This window comes from Bubalus bubalis, chromosome 2 (assembly GCF_019923935.1).
Source record: "Bubalus bubalis isolate 160015118507 breed Murrah chromosome 2, NDDB_SH_1, whole genome shotgun sequence".
NCBI lineage: Eukaryota > Metazoa > Chordata > Mammalia > Artiodactyla > Bovidae > Bubalus > Bubalus bubalis.
The window spans coordinates 25,293,599-25,311,178 of record NC_059158.1 but is presented as its reverse complement, the minus strand read 5'-3'; the positions used below and the strand labels follow the sequence as shown (position 1 = coordinate 25,311,178).

The 17,580-nt window shown below is 50.4% G+C and overlaps 2 protein-coding genes across 3 annotated transcripts; both read right to left on the bottom strand.

Annotated features, from left to right (window-relative positions):
* Nucleotides 1-1,034: 1,034 nt before the first annotated feature.
* Nucleotides 1,035-4,649, bottom strand: LOC123464675 (butyrophilin subfamily 1 member A1-like). Its single transcript, XM_045162064.1, has 2 exons — nucleotides 4,644-4,649; nucleotides 1,035-1,995 (listed from the first exon to the last, which is right to left on the bottom strand). The coding sequence occupies exons 1-2, from the start codon at nucleotides 4,647-4,649 to the stop codon at nucleotides 1,300-1,302; spliced, it is 702 nt and encodes a 233-aa protein (XP_045017999.1). The 3' UTR covers nucleotides 1,035-1,299.
* LOC102401304 (butyrophilin-like protein 1) lies at nucleotides 1,988-12,327 on the bottom strand. Of its 2 annotated transcripts, XM_045162808.1 has the most exons (8): nucleotides 12,012-12,327; nucleotides 10,743-10,837; nucleotides 8,124-8,471; nucleotides 6,470-6,751; nucleotides 6,154-6,354; nucleotides 5,863-5,883; nucleotides 5,704-5,730; nucleotides 1,988-5,001 (listed from the first exon to the last, which is right to left on the bottom strand). In XM_045162808.1, exons 2-8 carry the CDS (start codon nucleotides 10,825-10,827, stop codon nucleotides 4,922-4,924), a joined length of 1,044 nt encoding a protein of 347 aa, XP_045018743.1. In that variant the 5' UTR covers nucleotides 10,828-10,837; nucleotides 12,012-12,327; the 3' UTR covers nucleotides 1,988-4,921. The 2 variants fall into 2 exon arrangements, with proteins under 2 accessions (XP_045018743.1, XP_045018741.1); XM_045162806.1 differs by lacking the exons at nucleotides 1,988-5,001; nucleotides 5,704-5,730; nucleotides 5,863-5,883 and having other exon boundaries at nucleotides 5,907-6,354.
* Nucleotides 12,328-17,580: the final 5,253 nt, after the last annotated feature.

Genomic DNA, 17,580 nt, shown 5'->3' with positions numbered 1-17,580 from the left:
TTCAATGGAGTCCAGTTATACTTTCTTAAATATTGACCAGTTTTGCATCTATTTGTAAATAAATTTAAGCACGCTTTAATCTATCAATATGTAGTACTTTGAATTCTTCTGTGAACAGGTTGTAACAGGCACTGATCCCCCTTTAAATGAGTTGAATAAAGTAGTTTGTGCACACACACACACACAAACACACACAAACAATCAGAAATTGGGTAGTGTCTAACCAACTAGGACCTGCAGCAGCCATTCTACATCTTCAGTGAAGCAGAGCCACAGCCCGCGGGCTTACTCCCCAGGCACCTGTGAAATTTAAGGAGCTTGATCAAATCTCCAACAGTCTGGGTCCCTCAGAGTCCTGCTTCCTTTTCTGCTCTTTACCATAGGACTTGGAAGTACTAAGAGGCAATACACTGATTACTAGAATCGTGCTCACAGTCAAAGCTTTCTGCATTGCACCTGCCTCTGAAAACTCTTGTCTTCACTCACACCTTAATTCTGGTAGCAGTTCCTTTCTTTCCTCCTGATGCAGACACTACAGAAAAACCCAGATCCTTCTCCTTCTTTCACAGAAATCTACTGAGGTTGATAAAAATAGGTGAGTTTCATCCACCCCAGAATAGGAAGTATATAAAGTAGAATGCTAACTCCTCTAAAATTCATCAGCCATCCATATCCCTGCAAGATTCTGGCCAATACTTCTGGTCAGACTCTGGATCCTCATAAATACAACTGGAGACCTACCTTCGGTTCTGGGTTCCTCTGCACTGATTCAATAAAATAACCCCCTTTTATTCTGCAGAGTGATTCAGCTCTTGTGCCCTTTAATAACCAAATGGTGTATAAACACCATAAAAGGGACTTCCCTGGTGGTCTAGTAGCTGACTCTGTGTTCCCAATGTAAGGGGTCTGGGTTCGATCCTTGGTCAGGGAACTAGATCCTACATGCCACAACTAAGAGGTCACATGCCACAACCAAGACCTGGTGCAGCCAAAAAAATAAATAAAAATAATTTTCTTCTAAAAAGCATTAAAAAAAATTTTATTATCACCAGAAAATTGACTTCCCATGGCAAATTACAGCCTAATCAAAACTAATTCAGAAACAGTCCACATCTAGCTTCTCAAACCTGAGTCCATGGCATGAACTGATGATTGTTGTAACCACATGCCCAGGAGTCTGTCTCCAGAGCAGGGGGATGAGACCCCCCAGTCATCCAGGCTGCACCTCAGAGGCCCCTGTCACAAGGGATCTGAAGCTCCAGGAAGAGCCACAGCGAGGGGTCAGGACAGTGATGGGCCCTATGGGGACACAGCCTCGGGGTTGCAGGGCAGCAATGGAGACTCGGCCCCAGGGAGACCATCAGCACCAGAGCCTGAGCTGAACCCCGCCCCTGGGAAGCTCACAGGCTCCTCCAGAGAAGGATTGCTAAGGGCAACAGGGAGCCCCTCAGACCCTCCCACGTCGGAGCAGATGGTCATGGACACGTCCCCTGACCTAATCATGAAGTATGGAAAGAGAGTCCCAGAGAAGAGAGCCTGAGAGAAGGAGAAAATGTGGGAGCCATCAGTCATGTTGTAGAAGGAGACGTCCCCTTCCTGGTGGTCCAGGAACACCCCCACTCTAAGCCTGGGGTGGGGAGCCTGCATGAAGGATAGCACAGTATAAGGTACAGTATAGGCAAAATATCTTCTTTCAAATCTCCCCACAACCCAGAACCCCTTATCTGAGGACTCTATGCACCAGCCGTACCAGCCTTCCCTGTTCACACCTTCCCTACAGACCCCCAGGGCCCACTCGCTTTGGTCTCCATCTCTGATCTCCACCTCCCAGTAACAGCGCCCTGAGGTGATGCCCTCAAAGCCCAGTACACTGCATTTATCTGCAGCGTCCACACAGGAGGCCTTCAAGGTCACACTTGTCTTTTCATCAGAGACAACAAGGTCTGAATGGGCAGATCGTGGATCCAGAGTGACAGGCCCTGCGGAGAAAGTTGTCTATCATTCAAGGTCCTCCTCTCCCCAAGAACACACAACCACCCCTCAACCCGGAATCCCAGCTGCATGGGAGGAAGGCTAAGCACCCTGACAACAGGAACTTGTGATTCAAGTCGACGGGCCTCCAAGCAGGAAAAGGACCCACGAGACTGATTTCAGGGTGTGATGTATCACAGAGCCCTTGAGGACCAGCGTGCTCTCCAAGGGCTGAGGACCAGTAGGCTCTCCAATGTCTATTTAGTATTCAATATCGGCCAAAGTCATCAGCCCCACCTGTGTGTGACTACCACCACCACATCCCACCCCACGCTATTGATGGTGCCAGCATCTATATCACCACTGAGAAGTGAAGGAGAGGCCACAGGGACAGCAGTAGGAAAATCCAGAAAAAACACAAAGTCACTCACAGGCCTGGAACTTCTCCTTCTGCCAATCTACAAGGAAAACACACATTTCATATCAGGGGTTCACAAAGACTGTACAACACACTTTAGGGTGGGTACATGGGGTGGGTACTGAAGCTGCTAATGAAGGATTTGTAGAAAAAATGTTTGGAAACATTCACTTGATACATTTATTGCTTTTTTATACACATGCACTCACACACACACAGAATGATCATTTTGCAACCTTTTGATGAAGACCTAGCCATAGACCTTAATACTCAGGGATTGAGAAGCTGGAGACTGACCTGAACAGAAAGATATTTGCCATATTTGCCTACCAAATTATTCTTTCTCAAGGCCCTTGCCACATATCTATAATGAAAGATAGGATTTCTAGAGAAAGAATTGGGGAGATAAAAGCTTTCGTTCACAAGTGAAGAAATGATCGGGCTGAGCTTGCAGGTTGTCCCTGAGCCATGGGTAGAGAGAATACAACTGGCTAAGCCGAACTTGGAGCATGACTATGTGCCAGGAGAGAAGAGAGCTCAGCGCACAGCACTGGAGAAATCTGACCCAGGTAGAAGACAATGCAGAGGTTTCCAGAGAGGGAGAGAGATGTTCAAATAAGGAAGCATGACAAGCGCTGAAAAGATGAAACACGAATAACTTTTCCTTCCATTTTTGTAGGAACAAAACCATCCCTATAGACATGGCATATTGTGAAAATATTAAAAAATGCTGATTCTAGTTTCATGGTACAGTTTATTTTTTTTAATGAAAAGTATAGAATTAAAGGTATACATTAAAATACATGTGACTTAAACTTGGCAGAGAACATGAGGATGGCAAAAGAAGACTACACGATCATCACTGTGTAGAAACAAATCCCTGCAAGAATCAGTAAGACGCCTGAGATGGCTTCTCACCCATTGGTGCCCAGGCCTCCGTCATCCTCTGGGTTCCCCACTTTCTCTCACAATTCTGTATTCCTGACCCTAAACAGGAGCATTCCAAGCAGGAACAGGGCCTATGACAGAGGCTCAGAGGGCGCAGAACCTTCACTCACCCCACTGCTAAGGGTCCTCGAGACCACTCTCACTGCATGAGCATCCCTGCAACCACACACCTGCCCCAGCACCTCTGGGAGGTGCAGATGGTCTCATTATCAGAGGTAAACTCATTATATGGTTACCTAAAAAGGGCTTAGGAATGTAAGTTTCTCTTAAATATTTTAAAGAAGACTCAAGGAGTCCATTACATTTCATGCCATGAACCTTGCAAACTCTCAGTGCACTTCTCAGATTCACACCACGTGGCTGTGACTTTTGACCTTGTGACCTTTGGCCTCTCTTCAGTCACTCTGTCCACTCAAAACCTCTACAGGGCATTTCCCCCACACATTCCTATACTTCCTTCACATCTCCTCCTCTCTTCCTCCTGCTCTTTTCTTCCATGATTTGTTCCCTTACCCCTTCTCCAAAAGCAATTTAACCTCTCTCACAGTCTCCTTTTCCAATCTTCTACATTAACCCTGAAAAGGGGAGGAGGAGCCTGAGCCCTTCAGACAAATATTCTCCTAAAATGGAAGATGATGGTCATGAATAATCCATTGTATGTTACATTTTTGGTTTTATGACCAAAAAAACGCACTTGGGATTTTCCATATAATTTCATATCTTTCACACCCTCATCCAAGGAGTCCATACATATCCCAGAGGTGGTGGACCCCAGAGTCAGAACACCTGCTCCTCATCAACCAAGGAGGCTTGGAGGATGAAAGCCAGCCTGGGCATGGGGTCAGAGCACGAGGAAGCAGAGAGAGACCAATATGGCAGAGGACCAGGGAGAAACAGGGAAACCAAAACTAGAGCCAAAGAGAGAAGAATTCAAACCAAGGGTCCCATAAGCAAGCGAGCATGACTTCTGACATCTTCCAGAGATGAGCGATCCCTGAGCCACACGGTCGCTCCCTGCTGCCGTCCCTCCTCGCCACTGACCCCTCCGCTGTCACTGTCACAAGAAGTCCCCGTTGCACCAGGTGTTTGGGGAGGGCGCTGCTAACCCTGACCGTGCCCTGCAGTAGAGCACGGGCAGAATGGAGGCACATCTGTGTGTGAGGAGTCCCTGCAGTCTCCAGGTGGAGGCTACAAAGGTGACAAGAAGACCAGGAAACCTACCCCACCCTGCTGTGGGGTCCCCTCAGGGAGAAGGGGGCAAAGTCTAGGTTGGGAGGGGAGGCCAGAGGAACTCACATCCACTTACCTGCATACAGCTGCGCCTTCCTCCAGGCTGAAAGGGGACACACTCAGGTGAGACCTCAGCCAGAAGAAACCTGCTCGGTGTGAATCCACTGGCCCTTGCCTCCCCTCTGCTCTGCAGGTGAGACTAACTACAGTGGGGGAGAGGCTGGAGAGGAGGTGACTTCCAGCCACGTGCAGACAGCAGGTGTGGTGGGGAATTCCCTGGAGCACAGGTAAGAAGCCTGCGGCACTCTGGAATGACTTCCACCGCTGTCCCCTGCTGCGTGACGTTTGGCTAGTTCACCTAGTTGCTCCTCCTTCAAAATCCTTCAAAACTCCTGTTTCACCTGTTACTCCATGTTGCTGCTCAGGCTCAGAAGCTATTTGTTTGAATAGATTTTAGGGGAAAAAAGTATAAATTACTCCACAATGTTAACAATTAATTATTGCATCAGTATTTTCTGGAAAAAATATATATGGGAAATTGACATGAAGCAGGAATTTTAAAAGAACATAGATACAAGGTCAACTCCAAGGTAAAACTGGCCAAGCATTCCCAGAGGAAATCATTCTAGAGAGACATGTCATTTTTCTGGGCTGCCCATGACTTTTCCATGCATCGTCAGCCCAGGTATCAATCAGCCCTCAATCGCTTTCTGATCATCATCTTGAGGAACTGGAGAGAAGAGACTCGCCCTGGATGGTGTGCTGGGATAGAGGAAGGAGGCCACACACAAAGTTAATCACCATTTGTTTGTGTAGCTCCTTCAGTGAAATCTCAGGGCATGTGGCCCTCAGGTACTGATCAAAAACCAGATGCATTCAGGCTACAAAGCTATCGGTAATTTTCGGGTTGATCAGGGTTAGAATAAGACCCAGGGTGCGTGAGAAATTCTAAGGTCACCATCAGACCCAAGCTTCCTGCCAGCCCAGGTCTGCGAGGGGCCTAGGAGCCGGGTTCTGCCTCCCGCAGCTTCCACTTCCACCCCACAAAAGGGGGTCCACATGTCTAGACACAAACAAGGAGAGGGACACCTTGGCACAGGTAAGACAGACCCAAGGACATCTGGAGAGTCACTCACCAGCCAGGTAAGCAGATTTCCTCCTCTCTGAAAAGCAAAACACAAGAAAACAGGTGTTTTCTAAGAACCAGAAATGTCTGAACCAGTGAGACATGCTAAGAACCAGAATGTCTCCTGTGGAGGGGATGCAGAGAGCTCAAGAGGAAAAGCAGAACTTACCTAGTTCTTCCTGAAGGTTAGCTGAAAGAGAGTGAAAACAAAAAAGCATGAACTCCACTCCCTAAGAAAAAGATTCACAAATACCACCTCTCTGTGTGTAACCCCTGGCGAAGACATTCCAACTGCAGACCCATCGGAGCCTCCCCAGCTCCAGCTGTCCACCCAGGTCTCCCCAGCCACCTGCTCTGGACTGGGATTTCCCCAGAGCCCTGGACTCAGGCCCTGTGGTCAGTTCCTCCCTCTCAGCACCAGCTGCCACATTCACCAGCCTTGACCCCTGTCCTGCCTTACCTGCGTCCTTCAGCACTTCCTCCTTTGTCTGACGGTCCTGCTCGCTAGTCTGGCACAGAGTCTCCTTTTCTCCCCTCACCTGCATCTTCATGGAATGTTGTCTCTTGGTGTAACATCCAGCCCCAAGGAGCAAGATCACCAGCACAGTCAGGCTCACCGAGAAAGCCACCTTCCAGGGAGAGGCCTGGGGGAAGAAGGGCTCTTTCGCCCAGCCAGACACCCCGTCAGGACCCCGCCCAGGACAGCCCAGCCTGGAACACCCAGGAACACCCGGCCCCCTCCTCCAGCCCTGCTGGAAGCCGGGAGCACCTCTGACCTGGGATGAAAATGGCCATGGCCTTCTCCTGGCCCAGGACAGGGTTGAGGATGGAGCAGGTCACGTTCCCCACAGAGCTGTCTCTCACCACCAGCGCCGCCTCCACGCTGAACAGCCCTTCAGCATCCTGGGTGTAGACCTCAGATAACACCAGGAACTTCTCTCCACTGAGGCATCTCCACTGCACTTGAGGCTTCGGGAACCACCCCGAGGCCGTGCACACCACGCGGACCCCATCTTCCTCAGGCCCTGTGATGCGCACCTGAGGAGCAGAGCCCACACCTGCGGGAGGCAAGATGTAGAGCCCAGAGACCCAGCGGTGCCTACACCTGCACAACTCCAGGGGGCGCCCTGCACTTGGCATTCTGGAGGCTCTGGGGGCAGCCTGCTCCCACAGGGAACAAGGAGGCATCCTTGCCTCGGGGAACAGAAGGAAGGAGCATGGGGACCCCCAGCGTTTCAGAGGGCTGGACCCTTCTCCCCAGTCGTGCAAGTGAAAGGGCTGATGCCGTGTAAACAGGGGGAGGAATGTGGTCCCAGGTCCACCATTATCCTTGCTCTCCTCACCTCACACTCTCCCAGGGCATCTGCTTCCACACCCACTGCCTCTCTTTGAAAATCACCAGGAAAATTAGGTCAGCTGACACCCCTATGCCCTGAACTCTGCTTCTTTCTATCCTCAGGTTTACCTCCACATGGACTCCTCACATAGACTTCAAACTCATAATTCCAAAACTAATATGTGCTTTGGCCCCATCTCTGATGGCTTGATTATGAATATATTCCCACATCTCCACTCATCTTTATATCCAGTCCCTGTCCCTGTCTGCCACACTCTTGTCCCCTCTGAACACCCTGCCCCCTCACTCACTCCCACCAGCCATGAGGACCCCAGGTGTCCCTAGAACACACCAGCCACACACCCTCCCCAGGCCATTAAGGTTGGCTGTTCCCTCCCCTTTGAACTTGCAACCCCCAGATGTCCAAGACGCTGAATCCCTCCTTCCAGTCTACGTTCAGATACACATTCTCCATCAGGACCAGCCTGCGCCTCTGTGTAACACTGCAGCCTGGCCTCACTCCCAACCCTCGGTCCTGATCCCCTTCCCCTGGTCCACTCGGCTTCTCATCCTCAGCTCTTACCACATTCTAACATCACCTATAATCTGTTTCTTCATTGTGACTGCTTGATCATCCACTTGAGAATATACACTCATAACAACAGGAATTATTATTACGTTCTCTGATGCATCCAAGGTGCTTAGAAAGGACCAGACACATAGTATGTGCATGCTCAGTCGCTTCAGTTGGATCCGATTCTTTGCGACCATATGGACTGTGGCCCTCCAGGCTCCCCTGTCCATGGGATTCTCCAGGCAAGAATACTGAAGTGGGTTGCCATTTCCTCCCCCAGGGGATCTTCACAACCCAGGGATAGAACCCATGTCTCCTGCATTGCAGGTGGATTCTTTACCACTGAGCCACCTGGGAAGCCCAGACACATAGGAGGGACTCTATATATTTGCACTGAATGAATGAATGGATCAAAGAGCCTCCCTTCTTCCTGTGATAAATGCGGGGCTGAGTTATATCTTTCAGATCCCTCCCAGTTCCAACATCCCAAAACGCTAATCTAGTTACCCAAGTCACCAACCTGCCACCTTCAGCTCCAAACCAGCCTCTTCATAGAAGTGTCCTTTTCTGAAGAAGCAGGTGTACAGCCCATTGTCAGAAGCCTGGACCCTCTGGATGTGCACAGCAGCATATCCCTGGTTGAGGAGGTCCCCCACCAGCGAGGTCCGCCCTGCGTAAGGAGCCATCAGCTCCTCCTTCTGCTCCTGTCGGTTCTGATAAACGAACACAGCTTCCAAAGACTTGGAGCGGAACCACCTCAGCTCCATGTCCTCTGCACTCACAGCTGGAAATAGGGAGCACGGCAGCACAGCTTCTCCACCCAGCACTGCCACGATGGGGTGCAAAGGGCCAGTCACCCGGAACTTCTCTGTGAACACAGAGACGGCAGTGAGAGAGCAGGAGAGATGCAGTCCGAGGGCAGGGGACACACAGCATCAGGTGGGAAGGCTCCAGTCTCGGATGAGATGACCACGGGACTGATGGATTGAGCTTGATGACTCTGAATCTGGGCAACATCTCTGATCACATTTTTGTGACCCAGAAACAGTTTCAAGGAGAATCCTTCACCCTCCTGTTCTCCTGGCCCCAGGCCCTTCTGTGAAGGCCCTCAGTGTGAATATGCAACAGAATCGTCATGAGATCAGGGGAATCACAACTGGCAGGGACCCCCTCCACCCGCAGTACACCTTCTGATATAGTAGGTCTGGGGTGGACCCAAGGATATGCCTTTGTAAACAGTCCCTGGGAGGCTGATACTGATGCTCCATGGACCACACTTTGAGAATCACAGCTCTATCCTGCCCCCCGCTCCTTGGGCAGGACTGAACCCTGAACAAAGTACATACCCGGGCTCTAGGTCAGAAATTCTTGATCACCAGCCACACCCAGGGCTACTCTATTCCAGCCCTAACTTTATCATGTGTGTTCATGACTTTCTCCTCGGCTCAAACGTGCACTAAAACCCAGATCCGAATGCTGTTTTCATTAAAAAGCTGCCTTTCTTCTCATCACCCACAGGAACCCATATTCACCCCACTGACATCTTCCCAGAGCCTTTGTCCTTCTGAGACCTGGTGGATGGGTCACAACATGACCCCTGTGTGAGACAGCCCTGCTAGATCTCCAAAGAAAGATTTCAGCTGCTCAGAGTTGGTCTGAGTCACCATCGTCTCTCACATAGAGGGAAATGGTACACTGAGCTCCCTGGGTCTCCTCTCCCCACTCCCATGGTATGAGGGCCCACAATCAGCCCCTCACCATGAAGGACAGGTCACCCTTAACAGCTGTACACCTTGTCCCTACTTGGCTCAAAGCCTTGCCATGGGTCCTCAGTCCCCTCAATGGACCTCAGGCCCGCTGGGGTTGACCCCCAGGTCTCCCTGACTCCTACTCCTGGTCTCTCCCTCTCACACACTCTGCTCCAGCCAAGACTTGCCTCCACAGTCCTTTGAGCATTACAGGCACACAGGCATCTTTGCACTGGCCATTCTCTCCTGCAGAAACCATCCTTCCACTGGAACGGTCACAGACTCACCCCCTCAACCAGGTCTTTGTTCTCCTCTCACTAAACATGCTGGTGCCTGCTTCCCACCTCCCCACCCCTGGCTACCTCCCTCCAGCCTCACTACTCCACTGCCCCTCCTCTCATCTCTTACAACAAACTGTCAATTACAGTCTTTTGTGCATTTCTTACTCGCAGCCTCCTTCTACATTGTAAGCTCTATAAAGATAGGATCTGTCTGTTTTGTTCAAGTACAGCACCTAATGGACTTCCCTGGTGGCTCAGATGGTAAAGAATCCGCCTGCAGTGCTGGAGGCCCAGGTTCAATCCCTGGATTGGGAAGATCCCATGCAGGAAGGCATGGCAACCCATTCCAGTATTTTTGCCTGGAGAATCCAAATGGTCAGAGGAGCCTGGCGGCCCCCAGTCCACGGGGTCGCAAAGAGTCCAATACGAACAAATGACTAACACTTTCACTTTCTTACTGTCACATTTTTGTTCTTTTTATTTTATATTGGAGGATAGCTGGTGGCTCAGTCGATAAAGAATCCGCGTGCAATTCAGGAGACCTGGAGGAGATCATGGCAACCCACTCCAGCATTCTTGCCTGGAGGATCCCCGTGGTCAGAGGAGCCTGGCTGACCCCAGTCCATGCTATTGCAAAGAGTTGGACGTGACTGAAGCAACTCAGCACACAACACATAGACATTTAACAATGTTGTGATAGTTTCAGGTGGACAGCACAGGGACTCAGCTATACATATACGTGTATCCATTCTCGCATGGTAACATTTTTCATAGTTGCCTTTTTTGCTGTGAGGCATGCATGACCAGGCATCCTAATCAGCTACAAACTTATGCCTCTGCAATGGAAGCATGATGTCTTAAACACTAGGCCCTCAGGCAAGTCCTGATAGTTGACTTTTGAAAACATCACAATCTCCACATTGGAAACTGTCAAGGTCCCTTATTTTATGGTTTAGAGACTCTTCTCAATTATATAATTACAGTTACTGCCTGGGGAAGCATCATAATTATTCTAAAGAAGGGGTTCCTCAAATACCCACCCACTGCTGGTGGAGAGAGCCAGCCTAGCTCCCGGGGACCCACACAGGAAGGGAGTGGGGACACACTCACCTGTGGACCCCCCAGTGGGCAGAGGGAGAAGGAGGAGCAGGATGGTGAGGTGGCAGAGCCCAGAGCCGAGGGAGAAGTCCTCCATCTCCTCAGAGCTGGAGAGACACAGAGCAGGAGGCAGACCCAGGGCTGGCCCAGAGCTCAGGGACCCCGGTGGGGAGGAGGGCCAGAAACAGTGCTATAGGAGCAGAGCCCCCAACTGGATCCCTGTGCTGAGGTGCTGGGATCCCCACAACTCTGACACCCAGAAAGCACTGAGCCTGGGCTCCTCCCAGCCCTATGGAAGCCTCTGCGGGGATAAACAACCACAAGGTTTGCTTGGGAAAAACGCCCCCCTTCCCTTCCCACCCCAATGGCACCTGCAGCCCAGCCCACTCTGCCCAGAATACCAGGTGCTTCCTTTCCCAGCACCGGGGGCCCGAGCTGGGACCATCCTGCATCTCCCCATTATTCACAACCACCAGCAACGCCTGTCTACCAGTTATGGACAGAGACCCAGGTTCAACTCCTCACTGTGAAGTACAGGCCAGCTCCCACTTGAGGTCCCACAAACGTCCTCCTCAAGGGGACTGTGGGTCCTTCAGAGGCATGTGTGCTGCCTTTGCTGCTGGGTTAGTTCACCTGCACTTCAACCCCACCCAGCCCTTTCCTGCAGGGACAAAGGACAAGGCCTGCATCCAGGTGCTCAGTCAGTCCCCACAGACAGCTTAATCCTCATCCCCACTGAATTTAAAGAAGATTTCTGCATTGGGGTTGGAGATCCCGGTGGAAACAGAGCAGCCGAATGAAAAAATGAGTCCTCATCAGAGAAAAGACCCCAAAACACTAAATGTTTGAAGTGGGGGAGGAGGCAGCCTAGGGTCCTGGGAAGGATAGATACTAGGGGCTAAGCACTGAGTCCTCCACCCAAGACTGGGCACCTGTCTGCCAAGTTTCTCAACCATCTTCGTGTTATTCCTCATCTGCAAAATGAGGATATTAACAGCATTTCCATCTCAAGGTTTTCATGAGAATCACATGAATTTATATTTGTAGTCACTACATAGAATTAGAAAACGGCCTATCACTAGTAAGTGCTATACAATAACACTGAAACAAATGAGTGAAGGTTCACCCCTCACTGTGGTGGTCCAGGGTCTCCCTAGAGCCACTCCACCATCCAGCACCACCCACCCTGCCCCCAGCCCCGCCACCTGCTCAGCCTCCTCCTCAACCCTGCTGCTCCCTGCTTGCTCTTCTCGCCCACAAGTGTCTTCAAAACCCACTTACCTGCTCTGAAAGGCCAGGACTTCAGGGGCGTCTCTAAACTCAGCAGCATGAGAAGGTTCAGGGACCCTGGGCAGACCCCAAATCTGCCCTCAGAATTCGCACCTGAAGTTAGTCACTCAGAGCCCAATCCTGATCCAGATCCAAGTCTGAGTTCCTCATGTCTGGGGCCAGGTGGTCTTAGGACAGTGGAGAAGCAGCAGAGCTCGGCCCAGGGGTGTCTGCAGAGACCAGACCGTGGGACCCTCGGGAACGATCCCGGACAGCTCAGTCCGCCCTTCTCTGGTTCCTTCACTATTGCAAAGTGAAACCTGGAAAAAGCAGTCCCGGCAGACTCTGCCCTGCCCTCTGGACAGTCACCCGGTTATCAAGAAGGAAACAGCCTGATCAGAGCAGCAACAAGAGAGTGGATTCAAGTAAAGCTGAAACCACCCTGAGGGGGACACATAGATACACACTCGATGACTGTTCTCGACAAGTGCTCCACTCCAGGTTGGCAGGCTTCTAACCTCGGAAGTGGGGCCATGGGTGGCACAGCCAAGACTAACATCCAGCCCCTGCCTGTTCTGTTTGCACCAGCTGCTCACCACCACAATGATTCCATATTGGCTGGTAAACTGCGCAGGGAATGGCCCCCAGCCTGGCTGATTTTCTTGCCCAACAGATGACCCAGGAGCTCTCACAACCTGGTCCCCCATGGGTTAACCTGATATCAGGAGCTTCCGGGACCAGCTCCAGGCTGAACAGACAGTGCCCTAAGGCTTGTTAAGATTGTGTGTCACCCAGTGCCATCCAGACCCCCTCCCGGCCCGGTCCCAGTGAATACCAGGCAAGGCCTGATCCTCTGATCTCAAAAAAACAAACGAACCCAAGGAGACTGGCTTTTCCTCTCCAGCTCATCCCATCCTGCACTTTCCTTACCTAGTAAAGGGCACCTGTGTTCACTCAGTTTTCTCTGCCAGAAACTTGAGGGGCATTTTTCACACACCACTCTCCCACCCAGTGTGCTTCCAACACGTTTAAGATTTTTCACAAATTCACGTCACATACTTGCAGACCGCCGTCAATTCTCCACAGTCTCAAGGAACAGTCTCCTCGTGGGTCTCCCACCCCATTTCCAGCCCCATCCCCTCCAGTGCATTTTCCTGCCCAGGTCATGAACCTCTTATTAGTAAGTCCTGTCACTGAGGACACTTAGTCCAGACCCCTCACAGAGGAGGGAGGGGTTAGAGCTGCAGGGAGACTGCCCCTCCACGTCCTCCCCCAGCCTTCAAAGCCAGCCCACCCCACCCCCAGCTCCACACGACTCCACAGGAAGCAGGAGCAAGCAGGGACCTTGGACTCAGAAATGTCCCAAGGTTTTCTAACCAGAAAGCTTATCTCACCAGCCCTTTGAGTCCATGTTGGGAGGGGGAATGGGTGGGAACGACAAAGTAGAGGGAATGTTTAGCACGCTGCAAGAACACTTGAACACAGTGGCAAGATGGACAAAAACAGCCAACTTCACTGCCAACCCCACACTCCTGCTCCCGCCAAGGCATCAGGGTCCTGTGCCAGCTGCCTTAACAAGAAAGACTGCTCACTGGCCACAAATGATTTTTCTTTTTCAAATTATAAATTATCCTAATGTTAGTGGGGTTATCCTGCTGCTGCTGCTGCTAAGTTGCTTCAGTCGTGTCCAACTCTGTGCAACCCCATAGACGGCAGCCCGCCAGGCTCCGCCGTCCCTGGGATTCTCCAGGCAAGAACACTGGAGTGTGTTGCCATTTCCTTCTCCAATGCATGAAAGTGAAAAGTGAAAGTGAAGTCGCTCAGTCGTGTCCAACCCTTAGCGACCCCATGGACTGCAGCCTACCAGGCTCCTCCGTCCATGGGATTTTCCAGGCAAGAGTACTGGAGTGGGGTGCCATTTATATACAAATTACAAGTTATCCTAATGTTAGTAGGCTGTACAGTCCATGGAATTCTCCAGGCCAAAATACTGGACTGGGTAACATTTCCCTTCTCCAGAGGATCTTCCCAACCCAGGGATCGAACCCAGATCTCCCGCAGTGCAGGCAGATTCTTTACCAGCTGAGCCACAAGGGAAACCCAAGAATACTGGAATGGGTAGTCTATCCCTTCTCCAACAGATCTTCCCGACCCAGGAATCGAACCAGGGTCTCCTGCATTGCAGGCAGATTCTTTACCAAATGAGCTATGGGGAAGCCCTTTTTTCAAATTACAAATTATCCTAACGTTAGAGGGGTTAATATTTTACTTTCCTTTTTAACACACATAACAGATCTAAGCCATAAAACAAATGTGAATGTAAAATGAATTGTAATTTTAAAATGTGACTGTTTATAAAAAGGATTAAATTCCTTTTCTTAAAGAGATAATTAATAAATTAATTGACAGTGTTAAGGTGAAAAGTTCACTGTACTGCAGGAAAAAGCTGAAGAACTGTTTTCTGCTTATTTACGTAAAGACACACAAACACAAGCACACACAAAATGATGGCTTGTTTTGACTTTACAATTTTTCCTTTCTTGTCTCAGCACAGTGATCTGGTGAGCAAGCTTTGCCCTGGAAGTCTGCTGGGCAGAGCGCAAGGGCACAGCTGGGGCCAAGACCTTCCTCTGAACCTGCACTTCTGCCCCTCCTCTGAGTAAAAACAGCTCCTCCAGAACAGGCTGTCATCTCCAAAACTAGAATATCCAGCAAAGGCAGCTCAGGACACCCTTAGGCCCCTCAGTCCTTCCTGAGAGTGAGCACTGCCCGGACCACCCAGAGATCAGCTGCAGAGCCCATCTGGCCCACAGCACCAACCCCACCACCCTCTGAGTAGACAACCCACTCTGATTCCAAAGTCTGAGATTCCTTCCAGGGGACGTATGTCCCACTCAAGCCCTGAGATGTGTAAAGGTAAAGGAGGGAGACTGGGGAGGAAGACAGTCTTATAGAAAATGTTATAAATTTTATTACTTTGATGAATAACAAAAGAAAATAAAAGATTAGAAAGAAAGGAACCAGAAAAAGATAGTGCAAGGGAGGGCGGGAGGGAGGGAAGAAGCAAAAAGGTAGGGGTAGGATCCCCCTGGCATTCAGCCCTGGTAGGTCTGCCCAGAGTGTGTCAAGCACATTCCCCAGTCACTGAGATGCCAGTGAATTTTGCAGAGATGAGTTACTGCACTGCCCACATGCATGACTCACTCAGTGACCTAGGAAGTATTTACTCACTCTCCCAAGCCCATAGGTCAAGCCCACCCATGGCCGAGGGTAAATCAGGCAAGTCCTGCTTGGAGGCATTTGAGTACCAACTTCTGGGAAAGGACTGAAGTTCTGGCACTTAGGCCTCCGTCCCTGAGAGAGTCAGAGGAGAGAGGTCTGGGGCAATAGAAGCGGGAGAGGCCTGACCAACCCTGAGAGGCTGGTTCCAACAGTCCCTAGGATGCCCACCCTGTTCCTTCATGTCAGGAGACTTGTCTCCACAGGCTGGGTTGTGGGCTAAAGCCCTGAGGCCAGGCCCTGCTCTCTAATGATGTCACCAAATACTCAGGCACACTGTTCACCCAGCACCAATTTTACTCTGAACAGCTCATACTTTATTATAATCCTCAGAGGAAAATCTTACTTTCTTCATTTTACAGCTGAGATGAAAGACTCAGGAAGGGACCTGCCCAGGTCATGCCTTTGTGTGTCAAACCCACAGGTTCCAGGCCCCCCTAAAGCTCAACTGAGCCCTAAACGGGAGTCCCCAGGTAGGGGCGAACCCACCCCAGGGGTGCCCTAGAGATCTGGGGGCAAGAAGGGAGGCAGAAGAAATGTTAGAAGTTCTACTATAAACGCTCTAATCGATCTCTTTTAGTGTGTTATTTGTGTTGATTTTTACAATCTGTACAACATTTGTGTATGTTAGGCATATGTTTAAAATACATTACTGAAAGGAGTGCATGATCTAGAAAGTCTGGAGACCCAAACTCCAAAATTTCGCTCCAGAAATCCTCTCTAAAGCAGCAGGTTTCAGAGAGGGAGGGAGCAGCACCACCCTGTGGCAGCTCCCTGGGAGGCAGCCCAGAAAGAGGATGCTACCTGGGTGGGAAAAGAAACCCGGAGCTAGAGCCGGGCTGCTCTGCTGGGTCAGCCCAGGTTCCCCTGGGTTCTGCTGCCCCCTTGTGGCCAATGCGGTGGACTGAGAAAGGGCTTCTCTGGCGAAGGACGCTGAGGGAGAGAAGGAAAGGAGATGCAGACAAGGAACGTTAGAAAAATGGACACGGACACAGGAAACCAGACACAAAAGACTGCAGGCTACAGAGTTCCTCGTATATGAAGTTAAATAATGCGCAAAATGTGTCTGTCACAGAAGTCAGAAGAGGGGGTCCCTGGCTTGCTGTAGGGTTTAGGGTTAGGGACCGGAAGGAGAGTCCTGGGGTGGGGAGAATTAATTCAAATACTTATTGACTTACTGAAAAGTTAGCTCTTATTTATTTTATTTATTACTTTTATTTTATTTGGTTATTTTTAATAAAATAGTATTGTTTTAAGAACAAAACTGAGTTCCCACAGCAAAGTGTCGCAACAGTATCAGCATCTCTGTCCAACCCGGTCCCCACTCACCAGTCTATGCCCCAAGGCTCCCCAGTCTTACTGTTCCCCTGAAGTCTGAGAAGGGAGGATCTCCCCCTTCATGGACCCCTCCGCCAAACCCCTCCTAAATACACGTTCATGAGAGCACGCACACATACACACACACCCTGACTTTACAAAGGCCCAGCCTTGGGTCTGCCATTTCCTCCAAACAGAATTCTTTCTTCCTTCACCTGCCCCCTCCCCTTTCACCTCTCCTGGCATCCCTAATAGAAACTTACAGGACACACTCCCCACAATCACTGGCTCGGTGGGCATTTGTTGACAGCCACGGCAGGCATCTGGGGAAGACAAAAAGGCATGCTCAGGCAGCCTCACACCCTGGCCACCTGACAGGACTCATGGTGAAGTGGACAAAATCACAAAACAAGAGAACCTTTGGGTACACCAAACATAAAATGCACCTAACGGAGGCCCTGGGCAGAGTTGCTAGAGAAGTGATCTCAGTTTCAGCTTTGACTCCCAAACTCCAAATTCCTGGAACTAAGCTGAAAATTGGGCTTCCCTGATAGCTCAGTTGGTAAAGAATCCGCCTGCCATGCAGGATACCCCAGTTCGATTCCTGGGTCGGGAAGATCTACTGGAGAAGGGATAGGCTACCCACTCCAGTATTCTTGGGCTTCCCTTGTGGCTCAGCTGGTAAAGAATCTGCCTACAATGCAAGAGACCTGGGTTCAATCCCTGGGTTGGGAAGATCTCCTGGAGAAGGAAAAGGCTACCCACTCCAGTATTCTGGCCTGGAAAATTCCATGGACTGTATAATCCATGGGTTTGAAAAGAGTCAGACATGACTGAGCGACTTTCACTTTCACTTTCAAGCTGAAAATGGCCTGACCTCTCAGAAGAGACATCTTAGAGACATCTTCCTCGCTGAAAACACTTTGACTTAGAGAGCTGGGTAGAGGGAGAAGTTAAAGGCTGAATCCCAGAAGGCAGGGAGGTG